The sequence below is a fragment of the Aspergillus nidulans genome, chromosome III (genome assembly GCF_000011425.1).
Source record: "Aspergillus nidulans FGSC A4 chromosome III".
Classification (NCBI taxonomy): domain Eukaryota; kingdom Fungi; phylum Ascomycota; class Eurotiomycetes; order Eurotiales; family Aspergillaceae; genus Aspergillus; species Aspergillus nidulans.
Genome location: NC_066259.1, coordinates 2,389,062 through 2,412,705, shown reverse-complemented (window position 1 = coordinate 2,412,705; position 23,644 = coordinate 2,389,062). Strand labels below are relative to the sequence as shown.

Here is a 23,644-nt window from a genome sequence, read left to right as displayed (position 1 = left end):
TATATCGATTGAACTATCTAGGTACTAGATTCAAGAATAAGGGAGCTAAGCAGATCTATTCCGAACCCCAATCAAGCTCGCTCTTACACCCCAGCTATCCGCAAGAAGGGCCTTTACGTCTTCTAAATTGAGCCCGCTCATTTCAGGGTAGAAAGTTCGTACGCCAAACCATCCGGCAATACAAACGACCCCGTAGAGCGCAAAAACCAGACTCGGAGATAACAACTCCATCATCGGGAGGAAAGTAAGCCCGACAACAAAGTTCGAGCCCCAGTTTGTTGCGGTTGCAAGGGCAGACCCAAGCGACCGCACATTCAGAGGAAAGAGCTCTGATTGCTGCCAAGGGACATTGCCGAGGCCAAAGGCGTACGCTGCTGTATACACTGTGAGACATAGAAGGATTAACAGTGGGATAACGGAACTATCCGTCGCGGCTTGACGAGCTTGCGCCTCTGATGTATCTTTCGGCAACTCCACAAAGGAGAATGTCACAGCACAGACGAAGAGCGAGATGATCATCACGGGTATCGAATATAGCAAGATGCGACGGCGCCCAATCCGGTCAATATAGACAAACGCAAGCAGTGTGAAGAGGAAGTTCGTCAGGGCCACGGATAACGAGGTAAGCGTAGGCGACGAGAATGACAGAAGGGAGAAAATTGTTGCTGAGAAATACATCAAGCTGTTGAAGCCACAGAGCTGCTGTAATGCCTGGAGCATCACGGCGATAGTCAAAGCTCTTCGATTGCCCGCGATTTTGAACAGGTCGTGCGAGCGCTGCTTGAAGCCTGCACTTTTATTCGAAGAATTCTCTTCGGCAACCTCTTGTTGGATATCCCGCAGTGTTTGTTTCGCGGTCTGGTCGTCCTGATGAACCTCTGACAGAATCCTCTGAGCCTTGTCCTCGTAACCTGCTTGTACCAGCCATCGGGGTGTCTTGGGCAAAGCCACAACAATAATGAGTTGGAACACTGCCGGAAGCATTCCCAAGCCAACCATCCAGCGCCACCCACCACCAACGTAGGAGAATAGCCAGCCGATGATGTATGCTACAACCTGACCACCAGTGATAAAAAGACTCAGTATAGTGACCAATCTCCCTCGCGCATCTGAAGGTGCCAGCTCCGATATATACCTGTTGACGATGTTAGCTGTGTAATGATTTATGACACTGCACTTACAAAGGTGTAACCAGGCTAGCACTGCCGACCGCAAAGCCAACAATACTTCTCCCAATGATCATACCCCATACTTCACCGGTAGCAGCTTGTATGAATGACCCTACAGTAAAGAGGACGTCCGCGACAAGAATAACCCTTTTCCGACCAAGTCTATCTGCCAAAATGCCCGCCAGCGGGCTTGCGATGAGAGCAAAGAGACTTGTGCACGACGTAATTAAACTCTTATCCAAAGTTGTAAGGGGGCGGTTCGAGAGATCAGAGTCGATAGATACGAGCGTGGACGATATGACACCGGTGCTGTAGCAGTTAGTCCAGACCAGAGCTCAGGTGTCCTGACGCAGTACATACTCATATCCAAAAAGAAGACCGCTAATACCAGCAGAGAAGGTCAAATACCAAATAAACCGGCCGCTCGAGTGCTTTGACTGGTCTTCGTCATGTTGCCTCAGTACAGGCTCTTGTGCGAGGAGCGGAGCATGGGCGGCAGATAGCTCCGTATCTTCTCTGCTATTCATGGCTGACCTTAATCCTTTTTGAGGACATTAGTGACTGATCACAGGAAACGCTGTTGTTGTATATCTAGTATTGCTGCCCCTAAACTGGTCGTGAGCAGTGAGTTAGACCAAATTATGGGGTAAGCTCCGGAGTGTCGGGCTTACAAGACCCACTCGGCCGCTGTTAGAAGATCAGATCAGATGCCAACCTCACGAGCACTCCAAAGGGCACTAGCATACTGAAGGCGGATTTATAGGTCTGTATATCTGTATCTCGCTGTGATCTATATCTCTTCGCCGTCAACTACAATTCAAATATTACCTAAGGAAATTATGTACATTAGAAAATAAACAGTCCTTATCTGCTCTGGGATCGCACCTTCATCCAACCAGGAGCGACCACCTCATACCCATAAATACAGACGAAATCCGCATCTACACACACTGGGTCTTTGGGCTCAATAAAAAAGGAAACTCCCTGTTCTTGTTTGCGTGCCTGTCCCTGAATGTCATCTGAGCTTTTGGACAGTCCATATGCAACCCAACAGATGCGCCGCCTCAAATCCACGAGTCCAACAGCCATCGATGCCTTTGATAAAGCACCTCCTCGTTGTCAGACAACCACCGCCGATTCCATGGTATGTATGGGCGTCACAGGAGAATGTGGGTGTGTAGCTGTACCTGTTAAATCTTGAAACTGCTCGAACAAATCAGCCACTGTTCGGAATCGACATGTTTCTCCAGTTGAAGGGTCTGAACACGCAAGCATAACCAATTTGAGATGTCCATGATTAGGAAGCGGGCGTTAAGTCACGATATGTTCAACCTCGAACATACGACCGGTTTAGGTCAGCGTAGCTCTGTTGGGCTTTAAGATACCCTGAGACAGACGGTACGGACAGACACACTATGATAAGGCCTTCTGTTAGCAGATTGATCGTGACAAGCCAATGATTAAGAACACTAAAGGACACTCGTAACCAAGCCAAGAAAGATAAACCCTGGCCTTCTCTCGTATATGTGCTAAGGAAGACAGGATTTGCTGGCTTGCGGTAGTTAGGCAGGCTCATATGTACGACGTATAAATGTACTCTCGTCCGGGTCAAGCAAATGGCGTATCCAAGAGTTTCGAATATAGAGCGTCATCTCGGGTGGTACATGAAAGTCCTCGTTGATGGGGCCCTGGTTCTGTTCCTGAACATGCGTAAAATATTTTAAAATTGTCGTCGGGTTACAAGCATCGAATGGACATTAAGCAACCAGAGACTATGTATATGACGAACTCTAAAGTAGTGCGCTTTAGTAATCTCCATATGTCTCTCATATTCCATTCGAGAGTCTTATTAGTTGAAACGGCACAGAACAGATCTGAAGGCGGATCAAGGGCTCTTGCCATGCCCGCACACAGGACGGCTGAGGAACTCAGTTGCAGTGAGCGCTTTTTGTACGCGTTCGAGACTATTGGACCTTGGTCCAACCTGATCACCTCTCGATAAAGTCCTTTCCGGATCTCGTTACCTATGAGTCAGCCAGTATGCCAGTTTTCATCCTGGCCACACCCATATTCCATACGCCTTGCAAAAAGCTATAAAGCGGATTCGGTAGTCAATCTCGTAAAGAACCAAAGTACAGGAAACCCACTCATCATAAGTATCCGAAAGATCCTCTGCCAAACGTGAGACTCAGCTAATAGGATCTCTGCCCAAGCCAGATGAACACAGAACAGAGTTAATTCTGTCCGTGCATGTGAGCAAGATATATGCGACATTCTGGATTAACTATGAATGAGTGCGCTAAGAGGCGTCATGAGACATGGATGCTTTTCACGTACCTCTGTGGACATATGGAAGAAAAGATTCCCTGATTCATTGCAAATATCGTGATTTGATTATTTGTCGCCAATGTGTTCGCATTGGGGAACGCGCCCATTGAAGTGAGTAGTCTAAAGATGGATTTCTCTTAGGACAAGAGATCGTGGGGATAAAAACTTCGAAAAGAAGGTACTACTTGTCGGATTCGCAAGACAAGAGCAAGCCCGGGAGTAATGTGCAACTGGATAACAACTTTGCGCCGTATCGCGTTGTGCCTTCTGACCCTGCTTCAAGGTCCTAGCCTTTGAAGTCATGAGGAAGCTTCGTTCAAAAAAAGACCTGAAAGTCAAGCAAAGCAAGCAGAGTGAAAATGTGAGACGACGTGCATTCGATCTTTTCATCCAGAGAACGGAAGAAAAAACTAGGTCTGAACCCTTACGAGGGGCACCTAATGGCATAGGTGCTTGGTCAAGCAAGTGCCCGGTAGCTGAAATTCGCAGTTGAAGCTTGTGGATAATGGGAAGTTATCTGGGCACACTGAACAGCTGCAGGGTAAGACCATAAGCTGAGAACAAACTGGGAAATCTGGTTCGCTCATAGAAGAACACTGTATTACCGATGAGCTCATAATTCTAGGTTCTGCTGAAGTTGGATAGGTACGAAGAAAGAAAGAAACAGATGTAGATAAGATAACAAACCCGGGAACAAGATCATTCTTCGATGTCCTTCACTTTTTCCCATTGCCCCCGTAGGTTTTCCTTCCACAGGCTGACCTTGTTGTCCCCTCCACTTACAGCAAGAATGTTCCCGCTAGGGCTCCAGCTAACACGCCACAGAACATTATCAAATTCAAGTACTTGGCTCGTCCATTGGCCAGGGTTTGATGCATCAGCAGTCCAAACCCGAACGGTCTTATCTTGCGACGCAGACGCAATGTATGACTTGGAGAGAATGCTAGGCGACCAAGCAACATCTCGAACCCAATCAGAATGACCTTCCAGCGTCTGCGTGGCATTGTAGGTTTTTGTCTCGGGGCTAATGAGAATATATATTAGCAACTTCGACTTTCCTATGTAGGAGGCATAGTGCGCACTTGTAATCCCAAATCTTAAGTAGATTGTCACTACCGCCGGTTACAAATCTCCGCTGCTGTCCAATACCAGGGTTTGAGCTGACCAGACTACCGGGAGAGGCAGCAGGGGCCCAGCTGATGGAGTTGACGCCCATACCGTGAGCGTGGAAAATCTGGTGGGTCCAGCTATTATCGCGGAATTCGAGGACGGAGACATGACCATCAGATGAAGCACAGGCGAGAAGACATCCAGTTTCATGAGGGGCCCAGGAAATCATGTTCACAGAGGCGGTGTGAAGGGAGAAATCAAAGACTTTCGTCCAGGCACCGCTGCCAATAGGGGCAGTGGAGCTTTGATGTTGTTCGCGCCAGATGAGCACTTTGCCGTCATATGATGAGGACGCGAGAATTGTACCAAATTTGGGATGTGCCTGTCATGTCGAAAGGCACGAGTTAGTCCACCATTGTTTGTAGGTATGTTTGATGCTCCATTGCGACGGTTGCCCCGTTGTACGTACCCATTCGACACACCATACAGGACCTTCGTGGCTGGAATAGCATCAGCAATTGACTGGTTTCGACTATATGGGTTGGGTACGCTCACCCTTTCAAAGTCTCGACAAGTTTGTGCGTGTCACCCTCAATCTCGAATATCTTTATCGTCTTGTCGGATGAGCATGTCGCCAATCGGCGTCCGTAGTAATCGAGGCCCGCATCGTGCTACCGCAAGCTGAGTCAGACCAGAGACAGCATCGGTTATACAACGTAGATGGTCAACTTACGATCATGTCATCATGACCAGAATTCGAAATAACTTGAGCAGCCGCCTAGACCCCCGGACAAGGAGGGAAGTCAGTCCAACTCCCGCTACAGCTGCTCGAAATAACGAGTGGAATTGACGGCGAAGACGTACCATTTTGAGCTATTTGCAGCTCTAGGCCGATGTGACGTATATTACGAAAGTGGTGGAATGTGGTTGCGACAGTGAAGCAGTCAAAGGCAGTTAAAAGGCAGTATAATAGCCCAAACAGCAGCAAAACACCAGCTGGTCCGTTTCGGGTCCAATTCGTGTGGGATCTTATCTTATCGAGCGCTGACTCAGCGATATCAGCACGTGAGAGTCAGGCCTCGGCTCCTTTCCCTTACTCACTTGCCCCACGGCTTGTACTCCTCGCCTCGGGATTTCAGACATGGCCTTTGTCATATTCTGCTTCATTTCCCGTTTTCTTGCCCCTTGTGCATATTAAAGCTTACGTACATACGTTACTCCTATTTGATTATTCGATACTCTTCAAGATTTTCGATTTTGCAGGATACATTGTATAGCACACAAAGTACTACGGCATCACCCCCCCAGTAATCGGCCATCATGAGTGACGCCCTGTGTGGACCGTCGAACGCACTGCAAAACTTCCAGAAGCATGCCTCTGTTGACCGGACACTGCAGCAAGATAGGCTGATTTCACGGCAGTCTCCTTCACAGGTGAGAACTTGGTCAATGCAGCCGGTCTCTATGAATCGCTGACATATTCCGTCTCAGGGCTTTCGCTCAAAGAATTCGAATGAAGGTATACTGGATTCCGAATTTGCTGCCTTCGAATCAAACAGTCCTGTGGGAGCGCCTCTACCCAACCTTCAACACGAAGGTCACTTCGTGGCTCCGGCCCCCCACATGCCTATGCCCCATGCCGCGGAGGCGCCGAACTGGGCAGCCGATTTCCAAAACCTTCATATCTCGGGGCCGTCGCGAGCCATTAATTACCAACCAGGGCCATCAGCAGCTCCGATGTCGAATGCGTCACAGCAAGGTTGGCACGGTGAATTCTTAAGGCAACAACAACAACAGCACAGGCCTGCATTACAGGAGAATCAGGCACTCGGTCAAAGGTTTCAACAATCATTTACCCCGAACTACACCATGAATAACTCAATGGCTGTTTATGCACCTGGACCAGAAACAGTGCATGTCTCGAGGACCGAAGAATTTGATGAATCTGCCTTTGACGCTGCGTTTGAACAGGCCAAGGCGGACATGGCATCTCAGTTCGAGGAGTCACTCGTTGAGACAAACGTTACTGAATCGAACGCCAATAATGAAGATCAGAAAGAAGAGGCCCCTGCTCAACAAATTGGCCATGAAACGATAAGAATTGGGTCGGACACCATCTCACAAGTTGACAAGGACGATCCTCAAGCGGCGGCGAACGATGCAGACGAACTTGCTCGCACCGCGGGCCATTTGTTGAACAGCGTCAGCCATGAGACGAATCAAAAGTTCCGAGAAAGCAATTTCCTGGCATTAATGCGGCGCATTCGAGACCATGAGGTCCAACTCGAGGGTGATGAATTTCGCGAAGTCAGTGGTCCGTGATTGTCGTAGATTTCGGCTGGCGTGACCCGCGCGCTGGTATAATTGAAACTTTCAAGCTGGCCTTTGTCTCTGCTAATCAGCATTCAGACTGCGCAGTCTTTACATCCCGGTGGGCCGTATTACCCGGAAGGCAAACGGCAGCAGAATCTTGAGGAGAAACGATTATGGAGGCCGATCGGCGAGAACAATGCTCATGTTGCGTCAAACCACAGCAGTAAGTTCAGTGGCACCAAGATGCCGAGCACTATATGCGCGGGGCAAAAACACACAGGTTCTGAGGCCTGACTGCTCAACAAATAGATAATACCTCAGAACGCCTCCCATCTAGTGCCAAAAGCGTTCGGAGGTTCGACACACCGACTGCCAAGCCAAAGGAGAGTTCGGAGTTAAAAAGCGACCATGATTCGATGTACGCAAGCTGGAATCACGGTGACCGTTGGGCTTAGAAGATCTGCGTTTATGCTTATACCCCATAATTTCTGTGATTGCGAGTTAGCGAAGCCGACTCATAGCATTAGACCGTTGAGGTCCAAATGACTCAAGGAGTCTCATCTCTTGTGCATCTCATTCTCGAGTTCCCTAGGATGGATGGCATATCAACATTAGTCATTGTAAATTAATCTCAAATTGTGGTGCATGTTATTGATAGCTGGCAGTGCACGTGATTCCGTTGAAAAAGAAATTCCTATTGATGCATGGAGAACAATCAGAAGCCTCTCAATAAGCGATACCTACCCTTGATCTGATTGTTGTTGCAGCTACCCGTCTATTGAGCCTGTCTCCCGTCAATTGAACTGAGCCAGCTACAACTTATTTCTTTCTTTTACGTTGCGATTGTGTTTTATCGATCTTGGTTGTCTATGGTTAAGCAATATGCACGAAGATCATACATGTGTCGAGCTCTATATATTCAGCAATTTAGTTTCTATCATATCTCTATTTTTTCTTTTCTTGATATCTCAGAACGTCAGATCCGACGTCTTTCTCCGTTTGCACCTTGACGTTCTCAGTATCGTTTAGGCCGCCCGAGTTAGCCCTAATCCACGCTTATATACAATACACTCCCCCTCATACAACGCCAACAGCATCCGCCAGTCTATCCCCAGCGCAGCTTTCCAACGGCCATGGCCATTAAGAAATCCCGTCCACCACCAAGTTATACGGCAACAGTCGCCGCGCAAGATATAAAACCGTATGATGATGATGATGATGATGATGATGATGATGATGACAAGTACGACGACAATGATCACCATAGTCACGGCAACACGACCGAGCATTATAAGACCACACCCACAACCCCTTCATTTCCAGTTACAAGCACAGCTCCCACCACGAGGGCTGTAGTGATAAGACTTGACTCGTCTATCAATATTAGTGGAGACGGGAATACCGTCGCAATTGCTTCGGGGCAAGGGCAAAATCAGGCTCAAGTCCAGACACAGACACAGCAAGAGGCATCAAACCCCAAATCGAAAGTCGCCAACACCACAGCCTCCATCATCGCCGCTCTCCAACAATCAGGAATCTTAGCCTTAAGGCCTGATTCTGGTTCCAATTTTGCACCCACAACTGTGCAGGTAAACATCAACGCTGGAATTAAAGTTCAGGGGTTGCAAAACGTGGTCTGCTTCGGGGCTCTGACGGTTCCAACTACGAGTGTTCGCGAATCAAAGGCGAATGTGAACATGAAACACTGCAATACTAGAAAGAGGCGGGCTCAGTCGGTATACTATGCTCCGTCTCATCTACTTGTTGCGTCTGTTGGAGCTGACTTTCATACTGTAGGTGCCTGCAAACAATGAACCGGAGTGGAAAAAGTATAAGAAGTGTTAATACCTAGATATACGTGTTTGTCCTATTCTGAGCGATTTCTCGCACTAGGTGGGATGGAGTCAGTATCTTTATCCTTGGTTCAACGAGCAGAAGAGATAACATAGTATTATTTAAAACTTGTCAACTCGGTGCTCGCCTTACAGTATTTGACTGTGGCATTCATGACATCAGGAAGGATTCATAGGGAAGTGCTTTGGCCTGATTTTTAGAAACCTGTCTAATTATGTAACTTGATTTCTAGTCTGCTTTTCACCTGTTCTAGCAGTAGAGATGAGAAAATGAAAAAGATAGGAAATCATCATCTCATCTGACAGGTCAGTGATCATGGTCACAACGTAGAGATTTAGAGATTGTAAGAGGGTAGCGATGAGATGAAGGGAAAAGAGAAAAGAAAAAGATAATGCGTGATAACAGGCGCGGGTGGGCTAGTGCTGGTATGCGAAGGGTTCGGGTTCATTAGATATCATGGTTAGCTTAATAGTACATTGACTAGAAAGGTTCAAAATGAAGAGGGCGAAAGTTAGAGTTTGCATCCACGACTCCTCCCTGTCTTGAGGCATAGTTTTGCCAGTGTGAGTTTGGTTGTCCTTTGACGGAAGAAGCAGGACAGATTGTAAGTCTTTGCTTTCCATGAGGTGGAAAACGACATCTGCTCATACCCGTCCGACGGGCATGTCGTGACGATGTAGATTCCTCGACCATTCAGGAACGACCTTGTCTCGCTCGTAAAGGAGACCGCAGTTATGACAGAGTGTCTATATTCAGATTAGCAGTTGTAAAGATGAACCATGGGTGGGTTCGCATACTCTTGGGCCAGCTGGGCCGTCGCGTACAGCCCATACCGCTGATCCCCATACCATGCAGTTGCTGCACCGCCAATTTTGTCGTTCCCTATGATTGTTAGTGAAAGGTAAAGAACATACGCAAGAGAGGCCTACCAGTCGGATAATGTACCACCACCTCCACCGTAGCCGGCGCCTGATCCGGTGTCTGGGGTGCCTCGCCCGCCAGGTGTACCTCCCCTGCCTGACGGACTGAGACTACGGAACCGTCTCTTACGCTTGTTTCTCTCGCCCCGTCCTAGGGGAGTTTCGCTATCAACATCAAAGAAGCCGCCTCCGTGCCGTGCAAAATCAGGCGTGATGCCCGCCGTTGAAGAGAACCGTGCTGTTTCGCGACGTAAGCGTCGAATTTGTCGCTCGCGGTCTCCCTCGCGCTTCTCAATTTCTTCCTTGGACAGAGTTTCAACTTTAGGCTCCCACTCATCGCCGAGACCTTCGGGGTCATATCGCCAACCTGCCTCAGCGCCGTTGGCCGCTTGATTATCAATTTCGGTCCCGTAGCTGCCTAGACCGCTAATTAGACCGCCACTCTCACAGACCTCCTTTTTGAGCTTCAAAACTGCTTCATAAATCCCATGCGCAATGGCCCCAACCCATTCTCCACCTAGACCAAGGTCTGCGCACGTAACCTTTGCGAATTCCTCGGCCATCCCAGGAGGATGTAAGAGGGACCACTCGAACTTGTCCGTATATAGCTTGTTCTGTAGGTTGATATTCAGATTGATCATGCATCTATATGCATCGTCTGGATTTAAGATACTGTCGTTTACAAGGGGCTCTTTCGTCGCTGTCACCAGTGTGCCTCGGCTGTCCGGTGTCGCAGTATGGGGAGGCGCGGGAGTATTGGATGCGTCTCGCGATAAACCTGCTTGTGGAGCGGCTGATTTTGGTTGTGTACTTTGAAACAACGGATGTAGCGCGACGCCCGCATATTCCTCTAATTGCTGGCGGATCTGGGTAGCGATCGCCAGGGTCATGCATGCTGGTTGGGAAGGTCCAAGTCATGGACAAATCCAGTAGCAAACTCTTCAGGGGTAGAAAACGCTTCATGAAGATTCCACATAAACGTGTCCTTGATCCGAAACGCAGGTAAGGGATCAGGTCGCCTGTACGCAGGCAGCGTCGTGTTAATCGCTGGGTCAACAACATGCCGGGGTACCTGGAAAGGTTCGAGAGGCTGATGCGCCGGAACTTCGAGGTCGATTCGAATCGGTATAAGTGTCAAAGGGAGTTGCGCTTGTATCTGCAATTGATCGGCACACCTATTCCAAGGACGGCGCAAATCAGCAACGACCGAGAAAGTCGACTTCAATTAGAAAACACATACGCGGGTCGTATCATCTTCTTAATCATCCAATCCCGAAATATCCCTTGAACCTCTACTGGCGCGTGTGCCTCCTTTCCCAGCTTTTCGGCCAACGCCGCTTTGTCGAACGAAGATTCCTCTCGCCGAAGGCTTCTGAGACCTGTAGGTCGTCGGGGACCTTCACTATCATCAAAGTCGTCATCGTCGAAGCCATCTTCCGCGTAGTTGATGGCTGCAGTCCCTCGTTTCGTGGTTCGTGGCGTCGGACCGACCTGAGTCTGAGGAATGACGGGTGTGAAGAGTGCGTTTGCATATTGACGCACTCGTGGCGGGTAGGTCGTGATATAACCTCTGGAAGGGGACATATTGGCCATCTAGGTTGTCATGAACATATCCCTATGGTTCAAAGTTTGGGATTTTGGGGACGTTTTGAGCCGCGATCTGCGATACGATAATAGCGCCTGCGAATTTGATCGCTCAATGACTGGGAAAGGGAGTGGATGGGAATATCTGCAAAAGGCTTCACTTGGGATTGTGTACGGATTAGTTGCGTCCAACAATCGGTTGCCTCAATCAGGTATCTTCCAAGGATTAAGTCGCTTCCGCAGCCTGTTTGGGCCAAGAACAATTCCAACGAGACTTGAAGATGGGGATCGCGCTCAAGCTCCGCGTTTTGCCCATAACTGCGCTAGTCCCATTCCAGATCCATATCACGTGACACAATCATCCTACAGCCAACCATAGATTTTCTTCTTGACGTTTGTACTAGTGTGTAGGGGATCATTCTCCGTGTACTGGAAATATTATTCAGCGGGACTGTGGAGCATCCGGCATTTTGCTAAGTATCCGTAAAGGGCAAACTAAGAGGCAACAAAACGAGTAGACGGGGAGAGCAGAAAGCGAGGCGGGACAAATCATGCATGGAGGCCGGCCTTCAAGTAAGCACTATAGACAAAATTGCATAAGCACCAAAAGACAAGCAGAAAATTATCGCGACGATAATTTTCTGATCGGCAAACGTAGACTCGAAAACTAGGGGATATCGTAAACTCCGCAATATGCGGCTTCAAGTAACAGGGTCCAAAGTGTTGAGCATGACATTGTATCTCTGGCGTGCATTGGAACGCGAATGGATAAGGTACGCGGCGGTGATTGATATGACGGGACAAAAAGATGGAAACCAATTTTTAAGGGCGGGTTGTTAATACTATCGGAGCCCAATCACGCTCTAGGGGGTTGTTAGTAGACGTGGGCCAAGTTGAGAAACCACAAAACTCACCATTTCTAGGGTCCAGACCCTGCGAATCCATATTTTGATCTTGCCTTCAACACCCTCAACATTGTCCAACTCGACGCCCTCCCACCAACATCTTCGTGCAGGCTTCCGCCAGAACAGAAGAAGCTTCTGAGCCATTCCAACATTGTTACTGGCTAGGTCACCCCTGATATCAGTTCGAAGTTTTGCCAATGCAAGGCTGCAAATTACTGCTTTGTTAGGCTCTGGGGCTCGGTGTCCCCAATGATCATCACGGTCAAATCCCCTACCGACAGATTAGTCCTTGCCTCATCGAGATATCAAGAGACCTTACCCGGCGGTGAGCATCTCGATGAGATGCTGCTCTGTAGATCCCGGCTCATCGCTTTTCCTCAGCCCTGAAAATATCCCATCTTGCCGTAGAAGAGCCTTCGCAGCGCTTCGCTTGACCTCCATCATTTCTCCATGGTCAATGTCTGATCGAGGAGGAATGACGTAAAAGTCCAGATCTTCACGTAAAACAATTATGCCAGCTCGATCTTGGAGCATGTCTCTCGTAGAGCCTTGCATAGAATCGGGGGCCACCTCGAGGTCTGGAGAAGCAGATGCCGAAGATGGGATAGACTGGGCGACAGAACGGAAGAAATCTAGCATGTATTGGAGGGAAGCTGGATCGTACTGAGCTGTATATCAGTGTTGCTCTGCTGAAGAGATTCAGTGGAAAATCGTCCGCTTACATCAACAGGATATACATCGCTTTCATGAAAACCGTTCATATGCCCATCCGGAAGTAAACCATTTGGGAAGAGCGACAGAAGGACAAATTCCGGTAGGGTTAATAGTTCATCACGGGAGAGCGTAAAGCGAGTACCACTGAGAAGTCGTTAGAGGACTGTATTCAATTTGCGCAACTGGAAACATGTCCTTACCGAAGATCAAGGGTAATATGCTCATCGCCGCCGACATCTAAACAAGTAGCCATTAGCAATATTAGATAAATTCGATATTATCAGACGTAAACTCTGAATGCGCGTACCACCAAGGGTGTTGATGGGGGGTCCTCCTGTTTGTTGCACTTGAGTAATAATACTCGACGCGCCTCCAGCTGCCGCCATAACGTATGTGAACGAGTCGATAGGGCTGTCTCCTTCAGTATATGGAGGAGGAGGTTCCCCTTCTTCGGAGCTCTGCTCTCCTTTCGGATCTCGAACTAAAGGTGACTTGTTTTCCGCGACTACCGCCGAGGACGGCTCGGGTTCTAGTAGACCTCCGTCGGAAGGTGGAGAAACAAAAGCTGGGGGAGAAGCGCAACCTGGCTCTAAAGCTGTAGGTTCTGGACGATGGCTGTCACTTATCGAGGGGAAAACGAGCGATGAAAAGGGGGGAGGACAGGAAGAGGCGAAGCTAGAGGATGAAGCTTCTGAGTAGGGGGAATGCGGCGGCGGTGCGGTATAGAAGGAGTCGTCGTCGTGGAGGTGAGGCGGCCGCGCCGTGGGAGGCGAGCCACGAGAATCCGGTGGCCACGACAAGGCGTCGAAATTCTTTGCGATGGTTCTAGGTAACCGAGATGTAGTTGAGTCAAGCGAGGGAGTTGACGTTGACTTGCAAGACCGTCCGTCCCGTTGATTGGAGGTGATCCAGACTCTCCTACTCTGTCGATCAAGAGCCCACCAGTTCAGGCTTGCCTGCGCATGGACCTGAGCGAACCTTGCTAGACGAACAAATTGAGAGCAGTGAGGAATTGGGAATTATTTGAGATAATACCGTCCAGAGTAACGAAAGCAAATGCGAGCCAAGGGCAATAAAAGAGGAGAATAGAGGAGAATAGAGGTTGGCTGGAAGCGCTTAAGGTCGTTGGGCGGGCCACGCTCCATCTAGAGGCTGACTCCGTATTCGTGAGGGGAACACACAGCCTACAATCACACTTCGAACCACAACTACTTCAATGTTTTAAGAAACTGCTTACAAATACTGGTTTTTATTCTTCAGAATATATCTGTTCCTGAGCTACACCCTAAAAGTCTACAATGCTTTCTTTTTCCCTTCCTTGAAAGCCTAATGGTCGCCTCGACCCAGCACGTAAAGTTCACCTCATAAGGACTACGAAGAGCTATTAGGCTGTGTTGACAGTGGGCCTGAAAAAGGTGATTGTTGATTTCTAAGTCACTTGGTGAATTAAAGTTGAGGTAGCTTAGAATATTGGGAGCATCTAATTAGACACTGCGCTCAGCAAAACTCTGGATAATACCCTCGAGTGTCGGCTCGTACTCCTTGAGAATGACTTCGTCACCCTCAAGAATTGTGTTGGCTTGCACAAATATCTTACGGGGAATCTTATTCTTCAGAACGATATCGCGGACTTTGGTGCCCCACCACTCGTCAACAGAGGTGATATCATCGTAAAGGGCTTTTCCAGCTTCAACATCTGCCGTGCTCTTGTAGACGTGTAGCTTCTGAAGGTATTTTTCCACCGCTGGGCGTCCATGGCTAAGAATCTTGGAACGATCCAATTTGATCTCGAGGTCGGACAGATCATCCTTGGTATAAGCGAGCTTGACAAAATCATCTCCGGCGTCGAGGAAAGTGCGCAGGATACTGTACCGAGCCTGCATGTGAGCCTGACCCCATTTCTTTGTCTTTGGATCCCAGAACTCCAAGGCAACTAGACCCGCACGAGCCATCTGCAGGTATGCAGCAAATAGAACATCACCTGCCTCATTTGATATATTTTCCTTTCCGTCTCCAAAGCCGAAAATCCTGAGAATATTGAAGTCGCAACTAAGGACCATAGCAACACATTCAGCTCTGCATTCTTCATAGGACGAAGCAATGGCTCCAAATACAGAGCTCCAAGTTTGCCCCGGCTTATACCATGAGGACACAGGTTTGCCGGTCACTGGACTGATAGGAGGATTGGACACGTCAAAGTTATACTCGCCCGGTGCAGTCTCCTGGAGCAACTTGCCGGTACCGTGTCCCAATAACTCATGGATACCAACCTGCACCTCAAATGCAGGATCACGGCAATTGCGGTAGACATCTTGATCTGCCTCCGGAATGAACGGGATGGGCTCATTCGGTGCTTTGGCGGAAAGTACGTTTCCAAGAGAGACGTTCTTGAAACCTAGGTTTTGGCGAATGTCATCGTAGTTGGGCAGATTGATACCAGCAGGTATGCCAGACGACTGAAAACTCAGAACTTCAAGCGAAGTGAAATCAGGGCTGAGAAACTTGTCTTTCTCAAATTCATTGCCCCAAGGTAACTTAGGAATCATGCTCTCCGCACTGTCTACAAGTTTTCCAAAAGCTCGAGTGCGCTCGAGATTGACCTACCTCAGGGTTAGTCTGATGATGTAGGTTTAGAGGTCTTATTGAAACAAACCAAAGCAACAAACCCCTCCCATTCACCCCTGACTCCATGAGGATCCCTATATGTCTCGACAAACCCGAGATTTGTCTCCAGGACCGGCTTCTGATCCTTGACCCAGAGGCGCTGACTCTCTTTGATGGCCTCAATGGAACCAGCTCCAAAGGACAGTGCGTAAGCATCTAGCATTTTCTTCTGAGTATCATTTGCTGCGTAAAGTCCCGCCTGCTTAACGCTGTGAGCGATCTTCGCCATCTCTTCCCTATGGTCACCAAACACAAGGTGCACTTTCTTCCCCTTTAGCTTCCCATCCAAGTCAAAAGAATCGACATCTCCCAGGTCCCTGTCCCGCGAGGGAGGAGAGGAGACGCCGGAAGCTATCAGTAACTCAAAATCGCCTGAAGCTGTCATCCGGAGTCTGGTGTTTTCCAGTGGCATGCCCTTTTGCTCAAAGAAGTCCCCAATGGCTGTAATCTCATCTTTGGTGATAGACGGTGAGTCGGGGTAATAGGTTGTCATATGCCCAGACTCTGGATAGCCAAGGTGCATAAGAGACTGCTCCTTTGTCTCGTAAATGCCTCCACCAGTTGTATTGGCCTTTTGAAACGCAGCTTTGGTCTCAGGCGTGGCCGAAGCTAGAGCCTCAAAAGCATCTAGGGGTAATCGTGGAATGAATTTCGAGTCACCAAAGCCCTTATAGTTACCAGAGTTACCAAGGAACTGAGCAGCGTACTCCAAGAAGAATCGGAGATTTTCGTCGCTGACGTTAGTCTTTTGAGCTAGCTCGGGCCATTTTCCATCGCAGGCACGGTATAAGGCGAGGATTAAATCATAGATCGGCTCAGACTCAGGGCTCACTTGGCGCAAGGTTATCCTGGTACCCTCGAACGCCGCTCTATTTTGAAAATGATTCAACGGTTAGAAGTTATTGATTACAGCAGCTTGTAGTATTGGGGAACAAACCGGCTGATGTAATGAGCGTATTTCCGTAGGTTCTTGTCTTTGAGGTTGTCAAAGTGGTGCTTCACCTCTAGACGGACCACAGTCGGAGGCGAGTCAGCGAGGTAGTGTTGTTTAACATTGGCATCCATGACGGCTGTTGTCGAGGAGAGATGTTGGGTAGTAGTCAGAGAGAAAGGTTGTCGGCGGGTGAGGGGCTGGAGGAGCGTGGAGGGGCGGTGGAGGACTGGCAAGCGCCTGCATACCCCTCTTCGTAGAAGGAACATGAATGCCAATGGACCAACCTCTTCAGTACCTGGAACCTATGCCTGACACCAAGCCACGACTACGTCAGAATTCTCGACCTGGAATCGCAACACTAGAGCTTGCTTGGCATAAGTGGAGATTCCCCATATTTACTTCATGGTTTATAGAGAAGCCACGGCTAATAAGCGCGCAGAAGCCGAGCCTGCTCAAAGATCCAGAAAATTTGTTTAGATAGCATCGAGGTAAAAGCTTGGCCATTGTAAACTGGGAGTTATCTTTATATGTGGAACCAACGAAGAAGTCTTGAGTGGAAACTTAGAGAAAATATATGCTGGCCTAAGAATGCCACTACCATTCGGATCCTGCGGTCGTGGCTCTGATTATTCGTCGAGGTGGCTTCACAGAATGAGTAGCATGATGTCATCTATATACTAGGAGTTCCATGAACGATAAGGAAAGCCGCTGAAGATGTGCAGAAAAATGATATAGGTAGAAGTAGAACCTAGCATAGCAGCTGGCCATTATCATGCCGTCATATTAGGCTTTGATATTTGTCAAGCCCCTGTTTCTGGGTTCCTTGCTGCGTTTGCAGTACGCCGTTGCTCAAGAATGGGGACTGTTGTCTGATACTCCCAGCAAATGGGAGTTGACTGTTCGCAGAAGCAGCACCGTTCTGTGTAGAAGGTGGAGGTGGTATTGAGAACGCAGAGTATTTTGGCGTTGTTTGCATGTCTGTCCTCGGTAAAGAAGGGCTCGACGAATTCAAACTCATTAATGATGCAATAGAGGGACTTGCCCCAGAGGGCTGAATTTGATGGCTATGTGTGTTTACCGTCGCCCAAGGGTTCACCGAGGGCTGGAGAGCTGGAAATGATGGGGTCCCCGACGAGGACTGCACTCCAGTCGGCTGCAAAGATGGAAAAGAACTCAATTTAGTATCAGGAGTCACTGAACGAGCGGTTATACTGGGCTGTCTACCAGCAAAACCTGTGGCCGAAGGCCAGGGTAACGTCGTGGAATTTGACTGCGAAACAGGAGATGCTTGTGCAGCTGACGTATCCGAAACTAAACCACACCAAAGATCGTTTCCCTGGTTATTTGAATCAGCTATGCCGCGTCCAAGAACTAGACGCTCGAAATTATCTCTTGTAGATTCTGTCTCGGATTGCGCAAGACTGCCCGAGTTTCTCGAAGCGGATGCTGGCCCATTCTGAAACCCAGAAGAATCACCTGAAGACAATTCTTGAAGTTTTCTCATTTGTTCGCGCTCAACCTTTGAGGAAATGCTCTTGATTAGAGCCATGAATTGGCTAAACTGGCTCAAGTTTAGAAGCGGTCCAAGACTGAAACTCCAGAGGACAGGGAGAACTTCAAGGGCGAGAAAATCAGAATCCGCAACTTTCTGGACCTGCTGGAAGACGCCTAGAGCCGCCATCATAACAGCCGGTTCTTTCGTTTTGATTGCTTTCAAGGACGGAACGAGCTTCTCTTGAATAGTGTACTTGTCTAGAATAGACGATTTCGTATGTTGTGGTTTGTTCATTTCGACAATGCCGGACAAGTCATCACTGGTATCATCCTTATTATCCACGGAGCCACCACAAAGCACAGTGAATGCTTGCAGACAGCGTACTTTGACGGCAAGACTGTTCGTGCGGCTGAAAGTAGATGCAATCGGAGGGAAAACCTCGTTCTTCACAGTGCTAAAATCGAGTACGGGGAGGATCACGGGCAGGCACCTGATAGCAGCATCAACTAGGGTATGAGTAGGCGAATCAAATCCTAAGCGGATCAGAGGTAGGATATCTGGTAAGGATATTAGCAAGTCCCATATGCTTCAGAACAGTTGTCTTACCGTCCTTGAACTCCTTGCCAGGACAATTTTCAGCAATAACAGTCATATTCTCGAGAACTACCATAAGCCCCGCATCTTTTTTCGAATCCCGCTCCTGGGAAGCGCCTTTTCCTGCCGGAAAGATCTCTTTGAGTTGCGGAATCACTTTTTCAGGGAGTGCACGACGCGCATTGGGAATGCGCTTCAGAATTGCAAAGACATTTTGCAGGATGAGTGAGAGGAGTTCACGGTCTTTAAGTTCGTCTAATAGAGCCCCCAGAAGCTTTTTCTCCATGACGGAAACAGGAAACTCAGGTAGCACCCGTTGCAAGCCACGCATAAACTGGGCCTTTTCATTTGGGTTCTTGGCTGGCAGTGATTCCAGGAACCGAATAGTTGATACAAGTATATTGTCAAAATATTGAGACTGCTGAAACTCTCGAGCAGTAAGACGCTGCGCGGGTCGTCTAGTTATTAACCTTGGCAGAACATGCGTAAGAATGTCCTTCGGTATCGAGCCGGAACAAAGAAAGTTGTTGCTTTGAGAGGGAGTCGTTGACGGCGATGTGAGCAGTCGCTTGTACGCGTCCAGACTACCGTGGGACTTTAATGGAGAAGCATGAGGCGAGTTATAGAGGGCTATAATTATAAGTCCAAGGGAGAAAAGGTCGGCGGAGGGGTTAACGTTGGAATCCAAAGCAAAGTCAGGGGAAGTGTAATCCAGATTCAGTTGAACAGATGGTGGAAGGCGTGGGTCTTGGTAAAGAACTTCCGACAGAGCTAAAGGAGGTAGAGTTGACTTGGAGTTGGATGTGTCCGCTGGACCGGCGAAGCCCAGGCCAGATATTTTCCAGTCAGATTTGGCGTTGATGAAAATGGCCTCTGGGTTGAGGTTGCCATGAACTAAGCCGGCGGACTCGTGAAGGAACTCTATCCCCTTTGCGGTCTGGAGCAGTCCCTTTTGTATCTCTAATTCATCAATCTCCACATCCCTCCGCCTCCGTGAGCCGTCATGCTCTTCCACTATGTACCGCGAAGACGCCGGGCCTAGCCTTCCGCTGTTTTCTTGCGAATCCTTCTCCTGCAGAAGCCCGGCGAGGGATGCGGTGATTCTCTCTGTTGCGAACATGAGACCGCCATTGCGCGTTTCTTCAACAGGCTCGAGCACTTGTAGAATAGAAGGGTGTCTCAGACGAGCGAGATTACCAGCTTCCCGCTTTAGGCGCTCAACAACTTCCTCCTGCAGCTTTTTTATCGATGCCCCGGACCGACCTCCCAGGCTGCCAGATCGAGGCTCCAGAACCTTCTTGTCGAATATGAAAATAGAAGCTGCGGTACCGGTCGATTTCTTTTTTCCATCATGAATCTTCCAGGGACCGCAAACTAACGCGGGATGCGGGGAAACCTGGTAGTTGGCTGTGATGTTAGAGCTTAGTGATTTAAGCGCCGACGAGAACATCTTCGTTAAAGCGATCCGAGTCTCGGGGTATCTGCCACAAGATTCGCTATCATAGTAATTCTTGAGCGCGCGGTCGATCGCTTTCTGCGTGCCCCAAATGCTCGCAGCCTAGCACGGGTCGCGACTCAATATAGCGGGAAGCAGCAAAACAGTTGAAGTCACCACAGGAACTTAAGTGTTGAGAAAGCGAGGTGAATTGGAGGCGAGAAGACCAAAACGTCTTTTCCTCACGAATACACATGCAATTGAGACAGCGCTTCCTGCTAGGCTCTGAGGGTCGTTCCGTTATCGACTACAGTAGTTTAAACTAGCACTCTATGCAATTAGGGCGGTCAGTTGAAAAGAGATCAAGCTGGCTCACCGCCTAAGGCCTCGATCTGCCGGAATACCCGTGCAAGGCCGATTTCGGAGATCTGGCCGACTGTCAATAGTGGATGTGCGGAGGATGCGTTTTGGTTGTGGATTCCTTCGCTCCCTCAATTGCAAGCTGCGACTTGTGACTCAAGAGGCGCCTTTTAATTTGTACCACGACTTACGTTACCCATCAGCAATTCTATTGGCCACAGGTTAGTCTCCCTGGATGTCAAATGTTGACATGGCCATCCGGAGTTGTTACTACGGTCCGGAAAGTCATGCATTTATTCCTTTTATAACTACCGCGGGTCACTTCTTCTGTCTCCCCTCAGCCGGCATTGATATGATCCCTTCGCTGTTTTGCTGAGAATTGACTAACTGAGACCCTAGGGGCAACAGCAGACATGAAATCCCTCCATCAACTAGCTCGTCCGCGAGCGCTACCTAGCTTCGCTGCTCCACGTGCTCAAAGCGCTCGTTCGAACCGACTATGGCAGAGGTGCTTCAGTGCTACTCGTGCTGCCTCTGAGGGCGCTCAGCTGGACCCCTCCAAGCTCACCATCACGAAAACAAGCACGCCCAAGGAGTTGTTACCCGCTAAGGACCTTGTTTTTGGGAAGAACTTTACCGGTAGGATACTCTACCACAATCCGGCACGAAAATCAACACCTCGCTGATGCGATTGTTCCTTAGATCACATGTTCACCGTCGAATGGACCGCGAAGGACGGCTGGCTCGCTCCACAGATCGTTCCCTACCAAAAGCTCCAACTAGATCCATCAGCTTGCGTATTCCACTATGCCTTTGAATGCTTCGAAGGTATGAAGGCATACAAAGATAGCAAGGGTCAGATTCGTTTGTTCCGGCCCGACAAGAACATGCAGCGCTTGAACAAGTCCTCTGCGCGTATTGCCTTGCCTACTGTTGATGGTGAGGCCCTCACCAAGTTGATTGGCGAGCTGGTCAAGCTCGATAGCAGATTCATCCCTGAGTAACACAACCATCTTGCAGGCTAATTCAATTGCTAATTTCTTTATAGCGCACGCGGCTACTCACTTTACCTGCGACCTACGATGATTGGTACCCAAAGCACTCTCGGCGTTGGCCCACCAGGCTCTGCTCTTCTCTTTGTCATTGCTAGTCCCGTGGGTCCTTACTACCCTACTGGATTCAAAGCTATATCATTAGAGGCAACGGATTATGCTGTGCGGGCATGGCCTGGAGGTGTGGGAGATAAGAAACTGGGTGCAAACTATGCCCCTTGCATCGTCCCACAGTTAGAGGCAGCTTCCCGAGGGTTCCAGCAGAATTTATGGCTTTTTGGTGAGGAGGAGTACGTTACGGAGGTTGGCACAATGAACCTTTTCATCGCGCTGAAGAACAAGGAGACCGGCAAGAAGGAGCTTGTGACTGCCAATCTTGATGGAACCATCCTTGAGGGCGTTACAAGAGACTCTGTGCTAGCGCTTGCCAGGGAAAGACTGGTCCCGAAGGGCTGGCAAGTTTCTGAGCGTAAGATCAGGATGGCGGAAGTCGCCGAGGCGGCCGATGAGGGAAGGTTGCTTGAAGTATTTGGAGCTGGCACGGCAGCAATTGTCAGCCCCGTGCGAACGATCAGCTACCGTGGCAGATTGGTAAACTGCGGGCTGAAGGAAACCGAGGAGGCTGGAGAGATTGCTTCTCAAATGAAGAACTGGATTGAGGGAATCCAATACGGTGACGAGGAGCACCCATGGAGGTAAGTAAACGCGTCATTCGAACCGACATCATGCTAACATGCTTCAGCTATGTTCTGTAATTGAAGAATCATAGTACCTAGGTAGATCACTTCCGTAATATCTCAATACGTTGGGTCAATACTGTTGATATTTTGAAAGTCAAGCGCGAGTGCTAGATATTCGCCTATTTCAGTCCTTCCTTAAACGAGAACAACGCCCGTTCGAATGCTATTCGGTGCAGTTATCATTAACTTTAGTACTGGCAATCCATACGGTTTATCTTCAACTCAAATCCGTTCCTTCAGTCGAGTCTCTCTGATGGCCGAGCCCTAGTCCGAGAAAAGAACTACCCAACCTACCTTTACTCAGCTCCTCGAGTCTCTAGCGGATTCCATCAAACGCCCGCACACATCATACCGTGCATTATTCACCTCGTCGAAGCCGAGCTCAACCAGGCGCAGAACATGAATCCCTGCCAGGCAGTCAACAAGCCAGCCCTTCGGGACAATCAATAATAGCCAATCCAATTACCGTTACAGCACGCACGAGGCCTAAATCCCGGCCGCTTGCGCTTTCGCCCCAGGAGTACTGTTTGCTGTTTGGGCAGTCTGCCATTCCCACATACCAAATTGCAGCGTGCACTGATAGACTCGACTGGACTCGAGCTGCAAGTTACGTCGTTCCGCGTTCTCAGCCTCACCCGACCCGATTCCCTGTCGTCTCCGTAACGCATACATAGAAACTCGCATGCGTAATATTCACATTGCCAATTGCGCTCCGGCAGGCGTGACCGATCTGCAAGACGCCTTGTCCTACCCTGGGTCGGTTACAGAGTGGCCGGGGTAGTGTGCGTGCATCTGCCCTCCAAGGCACTCTCATCACGCCCGCTAGCCCTACTTACCCTAGGTCCCTTCTAGGTAGGGATCCGTAGTTTATGCGACGCAATAAACAAACAAAAACATGCGTCTCAGCCGTGTCCCGGGCGCCGAATAGTTGACTCGTTCTCTGGGTTCTCAAGCCTGCATGTAGTGCCGGTGCCAGTGTTTCGTCATGACATGTAAATTGGACTAAGCCAATTCAACAACAACGCTTTTCGTGCATCAATAATGACTATGTATTCGGCATACCGCCGAATGCTGCAGTTGCCCCGGTGCGTATAGGTGCGGCAAATGCATGTTGATACTAACATAGCCCACCAAATTTGGAATCGATGTCTCATGAGGATTTTAGAACCCGAAACTGATTTTAATCCAGAGTGTTTACGGATTGAAATTACCCATACTCAATGATAATTAAGGCGAAGCAGAAAGTGGTCGCTTGGTACCGGTAAGGCTGAGACTCAAAGCACGCGCGGAAGGACCCCGCGCACTTACGAATCACTGCATGCGTTTGTCCAATACGTGCCTATGTCCAGGCTTGGATCAGTTGCTATTCGAGCACTGGCCGGTACTAAGGAGGGCTGAAGGCAGGCGGAGTCTCGGTTCCCCGTCCAGTACAACTTGAGGCTGCGGCTGAAATGCTGGGGGGTGAACGTGATT

General features: G+C 49.1%; 10 protein-coding genes across 10 annotated transcripts, besides 1 other annotated feature; 4 read left to right on the top strand and 6 right to left on the bottom strand.

Annotated features, from left to right (window-relative positions):
- Positions 1 to 23,644: part of a sequence feature (contig 1.75 1..213493(-1)) that runs on past both edges of the window.
- On the bottom strand, positions 46 to 1,696 carry ANIA_04316 (putative MFS myo-inositol transporter; the record flags this gene model as incomplete). Its single annotated transcript, XM_656828.1, has 3 exons — positions 46 to 1,135; positions 1,182 to 1,478; positions 1,530 to 1,696. 3 exons carry the CDS (start codon positions 1,694 to 1,696, stop codon positions 46 to 48), a joined length of 1,554 nt encoding a protein of 517 aa, XP_661920.1.
- ANIA_11434 (uncharacterized protein) lies at positions 2,182 to 2,446 on the top strand (the record flags this gene model as incomplete). The annotated part of the gene is made up of 2 exons (XM_050611767.1): positions 2,182 to 2,313; positions 2,390 to 2,446. The coding sequence occupies 2 exons, from the start codon at positions 2,182 to 2,184 to the stop codon at positions 2,444 to 2,446; spliced, it is 189 nt and encodes a 62-aa protein (XP_050467755.1).
- Positions 4,079 to 5,549, bottom strand: sec13 (GTPase-activating protein SEC13). The gene is made up of 6 exons (XM_656829.2): positions 5,472 to 5,549; positions 5,341 to 5,385; positions 5,163 to 5,278; positions 5,077 to 5,107; positions 4,580 to 4,989; positions 4,079 to 4,521 (listed from the first exon to the last, which is right to left on the bottom strand). Exons 1-6 carry the CDS (start codon positions 5,472 to 5,474, stop codon positions 4,197 to 4,199), a joined length of 930 nt encoding a protein of 309 aa, XP_661921.1. The 5' UTR covers positions 5,475 to 5,549; the 3' UTR covers positions 4,079 to 4,196.
- Positions 5,928 to 7,375, top strand: pex20 (the record flags this gene model as incomplete). Its single annotated transcript, XM_656830.1, has 4 exons — positions 5,928 to 6,041; positions 6,099 to 6,914; positions 7,017 to 7,143; positions 7,230 to 7,375. The coding sequence occupies 4 exons, from the start codon at positions 5,928 to 5,930 to the stop codon at positions 7,373 to 7,375; spliced, it is 1,203 nt and encodes a 400-aa protein (XP_661922.1).
- ANIA_04319 (uncharacterized protein) lies at positions 8,054 to 8,765 on the top strand (the record flags this gene model as incomplete). The annotated part of the gene is made up of 2 exons (XM_656831.1): positions 8,054 to 8,509; positions 8,718 to 8,765. 2 exons carry the CDS (start codon positions 8,054 to 8,056, stop codon positions 8,763 to 8,765), a joined length of 504 nt encoding a protein of 167 aa, XP_661923.1.
- Positions 9,532 to 11,523, bottom strand: ANIA_04320 (putative RSC complex subunit Sfh1; the record flags this gene model as incomplete). Its single annotated transcript, XM_656832.2, has 5 exons — positions 10,935 to 11,523; positions 10,368 to 10,766; positions 10,232 to 10,308; positions 9,720 to 10,166; positions 9,532 to 9,656 (listed from the first exon to the last, which is right to left on the bottom strand). The coding sequence occupies exons 1-5, from the start codon at positions 11,285 to 11,287 to the stop codon at positions 9,532 to 9,534; spliced, it is 1,401 nt and encodes a 466-aa protein (XP_661924.2). The 5' UTR covers positions 11,288 to 11,523.
- Positions 12,142 to 13,283, bottom strand: ANIA_10545 (dipeptidyl-peptidase III; the record flags this gene model as incomplete). The annotated part of the gene is made up of 4 exons (XM_050611766.1): positions 12,142 to 12,454; positions 12,503 to 12,846; positions 12,906 to 13,041; positions 13,141 to 13,283. 4 exons carry the CDS (start codon positions 13,281 to 13,283, stop codon positions 12,142 to 12,144), a joined length of 936 nt encoding a protein of 311 aa, XP_050467754.1.
- Positions 14,303 to 16,635, bottom strand: ANIA_10540 (dipeptidyl-peptidase III). The gene is made up of 3 exons (XM_050611765.1): positions 16,499 to 16,635; positions 15,551 to 16,430; positions 14,303 to 15,497 (listed from the first exon to the last, which is right to left on the bottom strand). The coding sequence occupies exons 1-3, from the start codon at positions 16,624 to 16,626 to the stop codon at positions 14,382 to 14,384; spliced, it is 2,124 nt and encodes a 707-aa protein (XP_050467753.1). The 5' UTR covers positions 16,627 to 16,635; the 3' UTR covers positions 14,303 to 14,381.
- Positions 17,274 to 20,034, bottom strand: ANIA_04322 (putative kinase scy1; the record flags this gene model as incomplete). The annotated part of the gene is made up of 2 exons (XM_656834.1): positions 17,274 to 18,547; positions 18,597 to 20,034. 2 exons carry the CDS (start codon positions 20,032 to 20,034, stop codon positions 17,274 to 17,276), a joined length of 2,712 nt encoding a protein of 903 aa, XP_661926.1.
- ANIA_04323 (branched-chain amino acid aminotransferase, cytosolic) lies at positions 20,523 to 22,513 on the top strand. The gene is made up of 5 exons (XM_050611764.1): positions 20,523 to 20,600; positions 20,721 to 21,018; positions 21,082 to 21,379; positions 21,428 to 22,126; positions 22,174 to 22,513. The coding sequence occupies exons 2-5, from the start codon at positions 20,793 to 20,795 to the stop codon at positions 22,184 to 22,186; spliced, it is 1,236 nt and encodes a 411-aa protein (XP_050467752.1). The 5' UTR covers positions 20,523 to 20,600; positions 20,721 to 20,792; the 3' UTR covers positions 22,187 to 22,513.